The sequence below is a fragment of the Crocodylus porosus genome, unplaced genomic scaffold (genome assembly GCF_001723895.1).
Source record: "Crocodylus porosus isolate Cpor-Errol unplaced genomic scaffold, CroPor_comp1, whole genome shotgun sequence".
NCBI lineage: Eukaryota > Metazoa > Chordata > Crocodylia > Crocodylidae > Crocodylus > Crocodylus porosus.
Window position 1 is genome coordinate 55,699,060 of NW_017728949.1, and position 16,018 is coordinate 55,715,077.

At 44.4% G+C, this 16,018-nt stretch overlaps 1 protein-coding gene across 1 annotated transcript in view; it reads right to left on the reverse strand.

Moving 5' to 3' along the window:
* CNTNAP5 (contactin associated protein like 5) overlaps positions 1-16,018 on the reverse strand; it is a 442,467-nt gene that overhangs the window by 187,039 nt on the left and 239,410 nt on the right. Inside the window, exon 7 of the mRNA XM_019554532.1 lies at positions 13,767-13,910. Within this exon, the coding sequence (XP_019410077.1) occupies positions 13,767-13,910 (144 nt within the window). The remainder of the gene's footprint in view (positions 1-13,766; positions 13,911-16,018) is intronic.

Sequence of the window (16,018 nt, forward strand, 5' to 3'; positions counted from 1 at the left end):
CTTTAAAAAATAACGAAACCTCAGCTTTTCCAATATTCTTTGAATAAGAAATTGCTAAATGCAACCTTCTGCTGCAAACAATATGTATTGCAATGCATTGACATTTTCCAATGGGAGGGAAATATTTTGGGAACATAATCCTGAAGTGACCAGTGTTATTTCCCACTGCTTCCTAAACAGATACTGTTTCTAGGGAATTAGCAAAATGCTGCATTTACAAGAAAGTGATGCGAACCAAGGTGAAATTTCAATGGTGTACTTAAGCTGATTAGCACTTCACTGGTGGAGCAGTCTCACTGAAATCAGTGGTGCTATTTGAGAAGCAAGGCACTGTTGTACGTGAATTATTGCGCCTCGATCTCTCCCTTTCTGAACGCTATCTAAGATCTTACTGTAGCCTGCAAGAGAAGATATTCTCTAATGTTTTGTTCAGGCCTATTCTGTTTTGCATTATCCAGCCAGGTTATTTGAGCCTGATAACAAAAGCTTAACAATGGATGAAGCTGAGACACGTTCACTGTATCACATTTCCTGCAAAACGCACTCCAGGAAAAAAATGCAGTCAGTTTGCTTTGAACTCAGATGCTCTCTAAAGAAAAACACACACACACAAAAAACCCAACAACCAAAATCTGATAGAAACCATTCAAGTGAAAGGCTTTCTTCACAGTTCAGTCTCTCATTAGAACTGATATCTCACTCTAACAGAATAATTATAATGAACAACAGATGATGGATGTGTAGGAAGTTGTATGGTGCTTGGGGAAATCCCTAACTGAAGTGATAAGGCACTTGATGGGACTGCTCCCTAGCATCTTCAAATGCCTTTCTAGTCTTTATTTTAAAATAGGAATTAAATGAAGTACCAGAGAGAGGGATTTAATTTCCTACTGGGTACAATAAACCTTGATGGGTTTTTCTTCCAAGATACAAAAACAATATAAATGAGAATTAGCAAAGGGAAAAGGGATCAGAAGGGATGTCATCCTGGAAAAAGGACCTAGATATTCTTATCTGAAACTTCATCTAAACCTCGGTCACTTGGAAGCTGGGATGGAAACTTGCCTCTAACCTTGCAATGTTACTGCTATGTCCTACATTTATCTGAGCAGCAGACACTACAAAAACTCCTTTTTCTTGTGCTTTTTCCAGTTCTGGTTGCAGCCAAAACCACGAGGAATAAAAAGAGAAAAGTGAAAATTGGAAGAACAAATACAGAAAGTGGATTTAACTATGGTCAGGGGAACGTGGCTTTCCTCCTTATCTTTTTTCAACTCAAAACTGGAAATAAAATCCATTGTTGACATTTCTGGCTTTTGAAACATTTCAACCAGTTCTGCCAAAAGGAAGTCAGCCAGACGTTAACAACAGTCCTTCCCCCAGCCAAAAATACATCGGCTTGAACTTCTGGGGGGGAGTTCAGTGCTTTTCACATCTTTCCTAAGATTAAATTCCTATTTGTAATGAGAACATTATATTTTCCCTTCATTAGAGGTAATACAAGAATGCTCAGTTTTACATGCTGGAACATGTGGAGAGGGGGATTTAATTTCCTACGGGGTACAAGACTTAGATAAGATTTTGTCCCAAGTGAGTCAGCAGCTGGACAGTACACTGAGCTCATCTCATGCACTTAGGACCGGGCCTTGCGGCACCTCCTGTCCGCTCTCCTCTCCTCCTGCCAGCTGCTGTTGCAGCCAGGGTCTCCGGGCTTGCCTTCCCTTCTCTCGCTGTCATGTCCTGCCTCTGCCCCAGATGCCTGGGTGGGGTGGCACAGGAGCCTGCAGCGCTGGGGGCGTCTGCAGCACGATGCAGAAAAATATGGAAAATCACAGATTTTCTCCTGTAAAGGTGAAAAATGTGAGAAACCAGTCTAGCAGCAGGCTGTCTACTTAAACTATTGATTAGTTTGGGGTGGCCATCCATGTTTATAAATAGCTCCTGGTACAAAAAAAGGTTGAGAACCACTGAGTTAGAACAAGCCAGGATGCTGAAATAGGGCAAGGGCATCTCAATGCACAGGAAACACTCAGGATGGACCAAAATGACCTTGAACATGAAGCAAGCACTGCAGGCTCCTTACCAACAATGTTTTTTCACCTACATTCAACAGTGAAATGTTTGCCCCATCGATCACAGGCTCGTAGACTCATAGACAACGAGGGCTGAAGGGACCTCAGAAGGCCACATCTAGTCCAACCCCCTGCTCCAAGGAGGACTAGCCCGGAGAAAGCTTTGTCTATCCGGGTCTTAAAAAACTCCAAAGATGGAGGTCCCACCACCTCTCTGGGCAGCCTGCTCCAGTGCTTTACTACCCTTGAAGTGAGAAAGTTTTTCCTAATGTCCAACTTAAACCTCCCATGCTGCAACTTGGGCCCATTGCTCCTTGTTCTGTCATCTGCCCCTGCTGAGAACAGCCCAGCTCCATCCCCTTTGCAGCCCCCCTGCGGGGACTTGACGGCTGCTATTCAATCCGCCTCGGTCTTCTCTTCTGCAGACTCAATCAGCCCATTTCCCTCAGCCTCTCCTCACCAGTCGTGTCCCCCAGCCCCACAAACATTTTCATTGCCCTCTGCTGGACTCTCTCCAAAGTGTCCACATCCTTTCTGTAGGGAGGGTGACAACTGGACACAGGACTCCAGATATGGCGACAACAGTGCTGAATAGAGGGGAAAAAATCACTTCCCTCAATCTACTGGCAATGCTCCTACTGATGCAGCCCAGGATGCCGTTAGCCTTCATGGCAACAAGGGCACGCTGCTGGCTCATATCCAGCTAATTGTCTACTGTCACCCCCCAGGTCCTTTTTCTGCAGAGCTGCTGTTTAGCCAGTCGGTCCCCAGCCTGTACCTGTTGCATGATCACCAAACATCATTTCAGTAAAATAATCGAAAGGATGATTCTTAGGCAATTTGTAATCTAACTTAATTCATTTTATTTTGAACAACATGCTATGGGTAGCTTAAGTGGGTTCAAGTGTAATTTTGTCTCTGAGAAGAAAGAGAAGAGCACCCTGCAGCAGCAGGCTAAGGCAAAGGATCAACTGAAAAAAAGAGCCAAAGAAACTAGTTATTGCCTTAAAAAAAAGTATAGCAGCTTATTTTGTCTGAAGGCTCCTTCCATGTATTAACCCAGAACAACCCTCCTTAGCCTCCTAGCGCTGAAAAGATTAGCATTTGAAATGATATAGTGGCAGCACAGACAATTAGGTAACACTTATGCTTGCTAAAAGGAAGAGAAATGCACATACATAATACAGAGGTCAAATCTGTACTGATTGCATACAGCAAAGTATTACACCAGGTCTAGTCAGAAGAGTAAGCCGTTCCCAGTATAGCTGCATGTGATCAGAAGCACTTTGCTTTAAGTTCAGGAACTCAGACACCCTACAAAACCTTTGGCTTACAGCTGATTTTACATTTGGACCCAGTTTAACCAAAAAGTAAATGCCCACTGGTTGGGAAATGTGATAAAATGATTATAGTCTCTAGAGGGAGAAGGAGATCAGCTGTGTACAGCAGCTAGAAACTCCAGCTAACCATCAGGGATCATCTGAGAATGCCATAGAGTCCAAGGCCTCCAGACTGATTAGTGATTGGAGAAAGTCTCTAAAGCTATAGCGGGAAAAAAAAGAGATTTAAAACTTTCCTAGAGGCTCTCCTCTACCTCACCCTGTAGAAAAGTGTCCTATTACCTTCTATTTTCAGAAGTAAAAAATGGTGGAAGTTGCCTTAATCTGAGCAAGGTACTGAATGAATAGTTGAAATTGTAGTGGATAACAGCATTTGGAAGCAACTCAGGGAAGAGTTGGAACATTTTTCCTGAGAGAAGGAACTTGAGAATATAGTGGCTAAATAGACGGCGATAAAAAAGTGATAGTGTAATAACATACACTCCATAAGATGATTCCCAACGGCTATACACCTTATCCAAAGCCCCACTGGATTCTTTCCAATTACTTTTGTAGGTATTAAATAAACCTTGTACGAACATATTTTAATGGACCATTCAGCTTTTTCTTGGCATTCATATGATCTTAAGTGCTTTTGAAGACAAAGGAAACTGCTACAGCAATATTAGGATAAGACATAGGGATAGAGAACCGGATCCTGTTAAATCCCCTCTGCTCTGATCTGTCAATAGGATACAAATCATGGGAACGTGACATCCCTAGGAAAGCTGTTCGGTACAGACAAAAATCCTTAACTCACAGTCTACCAGCATCCCAGGATGCTTTGCAGGATGGGCAAGCTAACCTTGCCACAAGCTGTCTAATCCAGCCCAGCAAGGAGGCATGCTCTAGCGCCCCCAGCTTCTGGCCTGGGCCATTTCAGGCAGGTGGCTGCATTTCCAGAATCAAAAGTGAATGTCTGTCACTTGCCAATCAGTTCAATCTATGCAGCGGAGACTAACATGCAAAGACTGAATCAATTTAGCCTCGGGCTTTTTGACTGTCTGTACTTAGTCACTAAGTGTACCATAATGTAACATGTGCTAGGGACCCCATGCTGTTAGGAAATGTATCGTGCTGTTGCGGTGCTGTAAAATGTTACTTTTTGTTCTTCAGAACACAGAATTATAGATGCACACAGCAATAAAGCAAAATTAAATAGGGGGGCATGACCCTAAAAAAACTGAGAACTATTATTTATCATTTAAACCACCAACATCCAAGACCACAGCTCGAACAGTTCGAACAGACAGATATTTCTGAACTCTCTTTGAATTGCAATGAATTTCAGTTCTGTTCATGAATCACTCTGTAGAGAGTATCTGATAAAGAAGGGATGCGGTCTGCTTGCAGAGAGTTATATGGGGAGATTTCGGATGACAGGTTAAGTGAAATGTATGACCACATTGACACAAGAACAAATGGATATAAGCTAGCTCCAAATAGATTTAGCTTAGAAATCAGAAAAAGGTTTCTCACTATCAGCCTGGTTCTAGGACACCCTTCATGGATGCACAGTTGCCCGTGACAGCAGGGGACTGGACTCAGTAATCCCAAAAGCCCTCTGTTCCTAAACTGAGTTTAGATTACCTGAGCCTAAGAAACTGGGAGTTGATGTGACACAGGGTTTCCAGCCCACAAAAGTGAGATTTTTCTGAACAGAAACCATTTTTCTGTTGCAGAAAGAGACAAAACCAAGACTGATCAGAGAGTTTCATGAAAAATAAGAGAAAATAGCCAATGGCTTTGGGGTCAGGGCATTCACATAGAGTGCGAGGAGCCTGGGTTATAAGGTATTAGGCGAGTTAGGTTTCAACCAATCAGCATTTTCCTTCTTAAAAAAAATGTCCACCCTGTTTCCAGCATCCTGCTTCTAAAGGGGAACAAGTGAATGGCTTTATTTATTTATTTTAAGACTCTGCTCCTCCAAGGAAAACTCTCATTTAATACAAATAAAATGTTCAATAGACTGCAGCATTATCCTTGCGAGAGACTCAGGGGATTATATGCTTCACTAAACATTTCTGGGTTTTCTTTACCTCAGCCTCCTGAGCTTTAGGTCACTGGCCGATATCGTAACGAAAGATTTTACAGCCTTTACATTCGCAGTTACTGAACATTATCACACCATTATGCGGTACAATGGCTGAGACTCTGCTGTGAAAGATGGGAGCAGCTATAAAGCTAATTTGAAAAATCATAAATCATTTCTTCAAGGAAAGGGAGGCACGGCAAGCGAAGGGGAAAAAGAAACAGCAAGGAAAAATACAAACAAAATACAGGCTGCTTCGGATCTCCCCCTGTTATGAACAGAAAGAGGAGGGTTGAATCCACTCTTTCAAATTCACCTTGCCAGGAGTGAACCAGATGGATGAGTTTACTGGAACTGGAGAATTAGCAGAAAGCCACTCCGTGTTTCCTTCCGATTCAAGGAAATTGGTCTGAGGCTTAATCATTTTTTTCTCTGGAATAATGGCCAAGAGATTTTTTTTTTATTCTATTGAGACTCAGCTCTATCTACTTTGAAACAGATAGTGCATGCAAAGCAATTCTGATCAACTTGTTTTGTTAGTTTTGTTTACTGAATTTTTCACCTTTAAAGTCTAATCATCTGTGTATTTATCTAAGGCCTTGAATGGGCTCTCATTTCTAGACATGGGTATATCTGAGAAATCTTCACCACTAATAATCTTCCTGGGAGAGGGAGCAATACAAGCACTCAGCTGCCCCCTCCCCACTGCTCTCCACCTCTTCCCTAGACTGGGGATCAACCTGCCCCAGCTCCACTCCTCCAGCTCCCAGAGGACTGGAGTAGCAAGGCAAAGCCCCTTGCCCACTTCCCAGACCCCTGGTTTGGGGATTGAAGGTGGGCAACAGCTTCTTCTACATATTGGGGGAAAGCAGGTGGGCTGCAGATGGAAGCTTTGAAAGGGCTGTGCTGGGGGAGGGAACAGGGTATCCCCCTCCATGCAGTACTTTAGGGGTAAAAAAAAGCACTCACAGGACCTGGTTTAGGTTTGGACAGATAATTTATCTTGGGGGAAGGGGCTAGCGACTCCACAGGGGAAGCTGGAGAGTCCAGGGGAGGTCGCTGAAGTGGGAGTCAGGGGGCTAAGAATAGCCCAGGAAGTATTGGGGTGGGGTAAAGTCAGCAAAGTCGTGGGGCTGTGGCGAGTGGCTGGGCTTTCCTGGCCCCACAGCGGTGCTGTGAACATCTACAGACATTCATCTCTGAAGTGAACTAACTTCAGTTCAGGTGCACCATTTTCAGAGAAATGTAAGCCCTATGAACGCCTGCATGACCAGCCACTTAGATCAACCTAACCTTGGTTAAGCTGATCTAAGGGTGCACAGTAACTTAAATATGGGTTAAGTGCCCTTAAATGAGGAGTGCCCACACATTAGAGAATGAAAGCACATGCTAAGGGCCCTCTGAGTGGCTTAGAGGTAATCCTCTTTCATCGAGGATTACCTCTAATTGGTTTTGGGCAGCTCATGTTATGCAACTCCTCCACAGGCCCCAAACCAGTTGGGAGCGGTCCATTAGCATCCCAGGAGACACTGCTTTCAGCCACGTTATCTTACCCCACAGTGACAGCAGGGGCCAGGAGCACCTAAACGTAAAAATACCCCTCTCCCCCTAGCCCTTGGGAGGTACTCCCCAACCTCTCCTGCCTCTCAAGGTATCCACCATCCTCTCTATCTCCAGTGGGAGCCCTCCTGCCCATCCTCCCTGCTCCCAAACCTCCCCCCCACCACCCCCATGGCTTCCCCCTGCCTTCATGTCCCCTGGCTCACCTGCAGCTCCTGGCACTGTTCCAAGGGAACCAGCAGGGAAGGGAAACCCACCTGTCTAGCCACTGCTACTCTCCTAGCTGAGCCCAGCCCAGAGAACAGCAGCAGTGGCAGGCAGATTCCCTTTCCCTGCTTGCTTCCTTGGGAAGTGCTGGGAGCTGCAAGTGAGCTGGGGAACGTAAGCCATGAGTCCTGGGGTGGGGTAGAGAAAGACCCCCCACGAGGCAGCCAGGGGAGCCCCGAGGGTGGGAGAATGAGGGGGGCCAGTGGAGCATCCCAAAGGACAGGTGGGGAGTCCTAGGAAGCAGGGGGACTATGGGGGGGGGACAGCAATCCAAGCTGGAGGAGGCAATCCAGGCAACAGGTGCCTAGTAGGCAAGGCAGAAGCTGGAAGGCCTGATGGGACCCTACCGGCCCCTGGCTGCCTGCAATGCAATATGGGACACCTAACCAGCCCCAAAGAGTAGGCAGGCAGGCTAGACTAGACGTACCCCAGCTCATCAGCACTCTAAGGGCAGGTCAGAACAGTGCACATTACAGGGGGTATTAACCCTTAACGTGCAACTCCTAAAAAGCACGTGCTATCTTGAACACCAGTTAAAAGTAGCATGTTCTCACCATAAGATGTAACTACATCCCCCATATAATTGTTGTACATGCCTCAAGAGGAGAAGAAGGTAAGATCCTCACCCAGAAGGGACATGATTTCCTTGGGAGAAACTGAACAAATGCTTGTATGCTAGTAGTTTTCTACTGGCAGAACGGGGATTCTCCCAGTAGAAATATGATGCCTGTACAGCCAAACAGAAGAGATGAGAAGCCGAAGCCTCATATACGAATAGAATAAACTTCATCTCTTAGCTCTGGCAACAGATACGTGGAGAACCAGACAGGTCATTTGGATGAAACCTTAAAATAGGAAGGGTATGGTCATATCATAAAACAGGAGTGTGGGTTTTTTTTCCATTAAGGTTTGGTGCTTGAGTATTTAGGGCCCAGTTTTCATTCATGCCAATGAACTTTGCATCAGGTCTTTCAATATTCAGTCAGTACAGTGTGTCTCATTAATGACTACACAAAGGATGCAATACTTGACTCCGGCTGTATAATAGCAGCCTTTAAAATGGATATAAGGGTAATTTGTACCAAATCTATGGTCCCTTTATATTTCAAAGTGGTGGCCCTATGAAACAGGTGTTGTAAATGAGGCCCAGAGACTGGAGACAGTACAGCCAAAGAATACAAGTCTTATGGTACCCAGCCAAAATTTGTAGGTAAATTCTGAGTGCTGCCCATAAGGGTCACTGGACTCATTTTGCCTTATTTCTATTCATCTAAATACTCTGGGACTCACCATTTGACTCAGGAATTTATTTGTTCACATTTAGTCTATAAGTGGATGTGAAAAGAGATGGAAGGATGATGCAGAGAAAGAAATATAGATGGAAAACCATGATGGGGAAGCCATGGCTTAATTATACATAACGGTAGGCATTGAGGTGAGTCAGGATACAGCTCCAGAATACGTCCCAATGGCTCCATATGTTTCTGCACGATGCACTTTGCACTCCGAACAGCTCGCTCCTCAGGCTACGATGATGGGACTCCACATCGACTTTCCCTCAGTGGTCCCAGGCGACGCTTTCCTCAGTTTATATGTAAATATATTGTATCTTCCAACTCCCTGAATTGTAAACGCTACCCCTGTAAATACCCAGTCTGACTTTCAGAAGTAGCACATGCTTACAATACGACTTTGGTTAAATGACATGTGTGTAGGCAAGCAGATTCTTCCCGAGATGAAGGCACCTCAAATCAGCTAAATAAAATAGCATGTTTGGACTCCCTATAAAGGGAATGGGTTATTAGTTTACATTCTCCTGTCACTCCGTATCTTTCTTCACTCTTTTGATGCTGGCAATTGGTTATTTCCCCAAGGCAGTACAGTGATGCATTTACATGTCATCACGTCCCTCATTGTGCTGCACTGTCACTCCCCGATTCTTCACAGCAGGCTAACACGGCATTTCCAGCACACTCGAGGGTTGATATCACCTGCCGGAGAATGGGAAGACGAAAGGCCTGACACTTTACTCTCAGATCTCATAGAGACACAGGTTTCTCTCAGCTATTTAATAATACAATTCAAATATTTATGAGACTGGGGGGGGGAGGGATATTCCCTATTTTAAGTGAATAAAAGCAATGGTAGGGTGAAAGAAACATTAAGTGTTGGTCTCTCTGGGATGGGATCTCTTCTTTTACCCCTAATTACCAGCTTCTTTTCTCTGTAATGATCACAGTTGTGGATACTTTAAATCCCAGAGGCACGTAATGACTGGAGGTGTTGGGTCAAAACCTTCTCATTAAACGTTGAGCCTTAGGCCAAAAATATTGGAGTTGGAGCCAGGAGGTCAAATCCTCTTTTGGCTTCTCCTGGATGAAGCAGGCAGGGACTGTCAGGAGCGGGTTAAAGCTCCCTGACCCTTGAGCACCTTCCCCTGTGCCAGCTGTTAACTAAGCAAACTCTTCACATAGTAGGAATGGCCTGAAAATAGCATTATGCCCTACCCATGAGCCACTTTCAATGGGCCCAGTGTGAGGAATATGGTACATTGGAAACGAGCTCCTTGCTTTCAGTAAACTCTCCCCACACACATTGATGCATCTTGGCATCTTTTGTGTTACCTAAGCAAGATCAAGGAAATGAGAACACAGCAGAAAAATCTGCTTCAGAGAGTGTCATCATAGATTTTAAGAGACTGAAAGATTTGGTTTAAGTGTTCAAAAAGATCCCCCAGGGACTTTGGGGGAAAATAAGACATGAAGCAGAAGAGCAATGATGAGGCTTACTATGCATCTTTGAGAATAGTTTGCAACCCTGTGCTACAAAATTGGTGAACACATTGACGAGGGGAAATGCTGGAGTTTTACGCAGTGCTGGTATGTTCAAGAAGTGTGATACATATCAGCATGGAAAGGGGAGGGGGGAAACTCAGAGAAAAAGTTGGACAAAAATATTGGATGAGAGTTGGCAGTATGGGTATCTGTTAGACAAAAGAAGGAATGGCATTTGAAGACAAATCACAGTGTAAAACAAACAGGCCTCATCATCTTATGGGGGTTTCCTACATGTCTAAGCACTGAAAAAAAGAGTTAGAAAAATAAAGATGTCGAATGCTACTAAAATGCACCTGGCAAGGAGACTATGCAGATGAAACATTAATACTGCCCACCTGCAGGGTCTCTTCTTTGCTGTAAATGTAGCACATTTAAGGTCATTACTCGGAGCAGACTTTTTTCTATCCTCCTCCGCAGAGGCCCATGCTTTTGAAAATGAAATATCACCACTCTGCCTATTGCAAAGACTGTGGAGAGACCTATAAGTGCAGGTTTCTGGACGTCCCACTGCTCTCCAGACTTAATGTGCTAGCACTCATTTGGTAGAAGATAACATGGAGATTTATCTCCAATGATGCCTCTGCTCTGGAGCTACAAGCTGCTTTCCTCGTGAATTATGGCTTTCCCAGCATCAAACGTGTGGATCTGGGCTAAGATTTTTGGTTAAGAGACAGACATTTGTCATTCGAATGACTTCAGGACTCAACTTCAACTCAAATGAAAGCTGCCTGCATGAGGCCACAGAGTTATCGTCGCTTGGAAAAGCCATTTCTTTTCTGTTTGTTGGCCAGCACGTGTGGCTACGCAGACCAACTCGCTGTGGGGGAAGTAACCTGGAGAACCAAGAGAAGGGTTTTCAGACCATGCTATCAGCATTGCCTCTGCAGGTGTGAACTTTAAAAGGTATTAAGTAGGCAATGGACTGTATGAAGTGGAAAGTCAAACTTCCTGATGTACTTCATTGTGTGCTTCTGTACGTCCTTTCATCCAGTTTTCCCTTTCAGCGGTATCTCACAAAGAGCAGTCGCACAAAGCAGAACCCAGGTGGGCCTGGGGAGGTAGGCAGCATTTGGAGCAAGCTTTCGACTCCCTGGTAGCATGAGAGCATCACTTGAAAACATCAATGGGCTTGGAGAACCCGCCTTTTTGTCCCATAGGACCTTTCACAGTACAGTGGCTAGTTTAACTGCGTCTCCGAGAGAAACGATGACTCCTGGAGTCATGTAAGGTATTGAGATGGGGAGGGAACCCTTGGGAGCCTGCAGCAGAAGAGATGAGGGAGGATATGCTTCTGAAAGGGACTGTTAGACCTGTGCATGCATGCAAACATGTACAAAAGGGCAGCTATCCAAGGCTATCTGCACAGTGCAAGCTGAAATACAGCACGCGATGGACCCCGACTACTGTACGCAACTGCCAGACGTGTGCATGGCACAAGAGCGCAAGCCTTGCAAGAAGCACTTTAGGAACCAGCTTTCGAAAATGGGTGCAGGTAGGTGGAAGAATAAGGAGTGGAGAAAACATCCTCTTCTTTCAAGGGGCCTAAACATTGCAACTTCTGATCACTTCCTAATGCCAGAACAAACTAATGTCTCTTGATGGCTGGGACTGTCTTACTGACGCACAGTATTCAAGAGGGGATGGAGAAGAACATGCTATGGGCATGTATGAAACCACCATGAATATGAGCCTTGAATAGGTTATTTTGATCTGAGGCACTAGGTGAAATCCTAACTGACATTTCATTGGAACAAAGTCAGTCTAAAGCATTTCCTAAAGCTGTAACCCCAGAGCTGAGAGTCAGAACACAGTTAGCAAGGCAGAGTTTGGACTGAGCACGAGGTGAATACATCCTCCACCACTAAACTCCACACACTGCTATAGGGATCAAGAGCAGTTTTATTTCAATGACTGGCCCTATTTTTACAATAACATACAGTGGGGGTGGCAAAGATACAGCCTATGGTTCAGATCCGGCATGCAGAGACCTATGATTTGGCCCCTGGTGCTGCGGGTGGGTCTCAGACCAGCTCCACGTGCCACATGCGACACAACTGTGTGCTGCATACAGTGTGCAGAGCTGGTCTGGAGCATGCTGCAAGCCGTGTGCAGGGCTGGCCTAGAGCTCATCCACATGCTGCACGCAGCACGCTCACGCACTGCGAGTGGCATGCGGGGCCTGAATGGGACGTGCACTGGATCTGGCGTGCAGGGATGGTCTGTTGGCCCAATCCGAACCACAGAGTGGCCCCACACCGCTCATCTGACCCACCGTACGTCTGTATCCCTGACATTCAGTAAAATGTCCTACAAAATCTAATCAGTCAACATTTCTTTCAAAAACGAAAACCTAAATATGCTGCATGTCTGATCTGCAAGGATATAAACCGAGTGCAATGGGTCTTTTAAATTTTGGATACTGTAATGCAATGCACCAGCACTTCCCTCCTGAAGTTAAGGTTTCCCATTCTGCTTATAAAAAGCTTCATGCCACCCACTCAACATTCACATTTGCGTGCACACACACACACACCCACACACACACACACACACATATTGTGGGTATACACATGCACACAATGTTATACATCTATAATTTATACATACAATGTGTAAACACACACATATATACACATACATATGTGTGTATGTATGTATATATGTATGTATGTATATGCGTATATGTGTGTGTATGTATGTGTATATAGATGCATGCATAGATGTATGTATGCATAATGTTATAGACATACAATGTGCATATGTATGTGCACACAAGTATAGTCTTAGTTTTTTGGCTGAGAAAAACTAACCAGATCTAGATGAAATTTTCACTGAAGTTTCATGTTTGAAAAAGTTTGTGTAAAATGTTTTGGTTAAAAAAAACAAGCACAAGGTTGATGAAAGGTTGACAGCATTTCTTTTCCCCATTGTTTCCAACCAGTTACAGAGTTCTTCAAATACATTTCCAATACTGTGAATTTGGAGAACTGAAGGGGAGACCAAAGTAAAACATTGTTTGAAAAATCTGTGGCATTTCCCCCCTCAGTTTTCATGCAAACCTAAGCTAAGGGCCACATTTAGAGACCTTTATTCACCCCAAGTACTTGTGGGGGGATACCAAGAAAATAGATTTTATTCCAGGTCAGTAAGATTATCAGAGTTAGTGTAGCATTTGCATTTTTTTTTGTATCATCAGGTTTGTTTGCCTGTTATTGTAATACATGCTGAGCTTTCCTGGATAGGGCAGGATATAAATCTAAACCTACACCTAAACGGCACCAGTAACAGCATCCGATGTTCTATGAGAGTCTGTTCAGAGATCCAGGAATTTCCACTCAGTAGAAGGTAAAAGTTTTGCCCAAACTAAGCGTGCCTCAGCTACAAGTTACTGATTCAATCCAGTGGAAAAATCAGGGAAGTTTGCTCAGTTGTACCTGCAACTTTTAATGACTCAGCTGAAACCACACGAGCATCAGCAAACTTCATGTTAACCAGTTAACTACCTGCAGCGCTCGTTAATCGGACGTGCATTTACCGATCACGATGGCAGTGCCTGTAAACAGCACAGATAGGAAGCTAATTAATCAAATGAAGAAAAACAGACTCATCAGATCCTTACCACGGTGTAGATCTGCGGTTTGCGCCTTTTTGCAAGATCAATTATATTGACGCCGTTGTAATACAGGTTCTCAATGCATCCGTGGAAATTTTTCTTCAGAAAGGTTCCTGGCTTTCCTGGGACCGGGATCCCTCCAAAACTGAGCTTTGGGAAAGAATAAAGACGACACTCAGTTATGACTCAAACACATTGGGGAAAGGAATGAGCACCGTACATGCAGCGTGGGGTCGGAGTCAGATTGGGCAAAGTGAGGCTGCCACGTAGGGAAGCGGACAGAGCTGTACTACCTGCTGCCAGGTCCGGCACAGGGCAATGGAAATGATTTGGGGGCTGAGGGACAGGACTGGTGAGGAGAGGCCGAGGGAACTGGGATGATTTAGTCAGCAAAAGAGAAGACCGAGGGGGATTGAACAGCAGCCTTCACCTTCTTGCAGGGGGGCTGCAAAGAGGCTGGAGCTGGGCTGGTCTCAGTGGTAGCAGATGACAGGACAAGGAGCAATGGGCTCACGTTGCAGCAAGGGAAGTTTAGGTTAGGTATTGGGAAGAGCTTTCTCACTAGGAGGGTGGTGAAGCACTGGAACAGGTCACCCAGACAAGTGGTACAATCTCCATCCTTGGAGGTGTTTAAGATCCAGCTAGAAAAAGCCCTGGCTGGGATGATGTAGTTGGGGCTGGTCCTGCTTCGGGCAGGCGGTTGGACTAGATGTGACCTCCTGAGGTCCCTTCCCATCCTCATGTTCTCTGATTCTATGAAACCTGGATTCAATGCCTGACTCTGCCACTGTTCTGCTCTGCAGCCTTGGCCATATCACTTCACCTCTGATTTCCCCCTTTCCTTTATTAGTCTCATCCATTTAGATTGTGAGCTGGTCAAGGCAAGATGATTTAAGTTGCAGCCAGGAAAGCTAGATATTAGGGACAAAAATTCTCACTAGCAGGGTAGTGAAGCAGTTGAATGGGTTACCCGGAGGTGGGGGAGTCTTCATCCTTGGAGGTTTTTAAGAACTGGCTAGACAAAGCCTTGGCTAGGACTGGTCCTGCTTTGAGCAGGGGGTTGGACTGGATGTGACCTCCCGAGCTCCCTTCAACCCTCGTTTTCTATGATTCTCTAGTTCTCACCACTTGTAGGTAAAACAGCTAGCAGTTAGACCATCATCTCAAGGTCTATATCTTTGCTATTGACAGTTGTTGGAGGGGCTCCTCTGCACGTGTTGAATTAAATAATAATGTATTCCTGAGATGTTGTGAGACTGACTTCATTAAGACATTACACTACTTTGTGAGCAGAAGGACATTTACCCTTGCAAGAAGGCAAACACAACTGCAAGGACTGCTCCATATTAGTGCTTCTGAGAAACAAATGTTTCAGAAAGGAAGCATGGAGGGGAGGAAGAGCAAGGTTTTAGCCACCCCCAGGCTGGCTCAGGGTGCAGCCTGTAGGGATGCCACAATGCACATATTAACCCTGCCTGCAAGGGACTTCAGAAATAAGTTGGGCCTGGAGATTCACAATTAATCTGGAGATGCTCTTCTGTCTCTGTGGCATGCATACAGTGGGTACATAAAACATTTTGATTGTGCAGTACACTGAGATTCCTGGCTGAAATGAACCACACGAGTTCAAGGTGCCAACAACTCTCTAGGCCTCTGTTCAATGAAGTCACTGTAAACTCCAGAGTACACAAGAATAGGTCTGAGTGGAAAATTTGCCCTCAACACATAAAGCACTATGTTGTGTTAAGGCAGAAAACATAATATATTTAAACAAACAAGCAAAGAGCACAGAAAGAAACATTCAATATAATATAATATAATATAATATATAACAATTTCTTCTATGCAAAGAGCACAGAAGAAAACATTTAACATAGTATATTTAAAAAAACAAGCAAAGAAGAAATCACTAGAATTTTTACTGTTCAATATATAATTTACTGGGAGGACTACAGGGTTTGTTAAATGATACTGCTTTAATATTTAGGCACAGTTTCTATTAAGAACGAGTACAATGCTGGCTACATTTTTTTAGACTACAGAGAAGGATATGGATCTTTCAGCTCCAAAATGACATAAAACATTGCCAGAATGTTTGCCAAAATGAGAAACACAAAGGTTATTCTGGATTCACAACTATAACATTGTGGGTTCGCTTGATAAAAGCTTTTGTATTTTGGTATGTGAAGCGGGCCCTATTCAATTTGGATTCAGATTCAGCCTGAATCGGGGACAGCGATTGGATTCATTAATTCGGA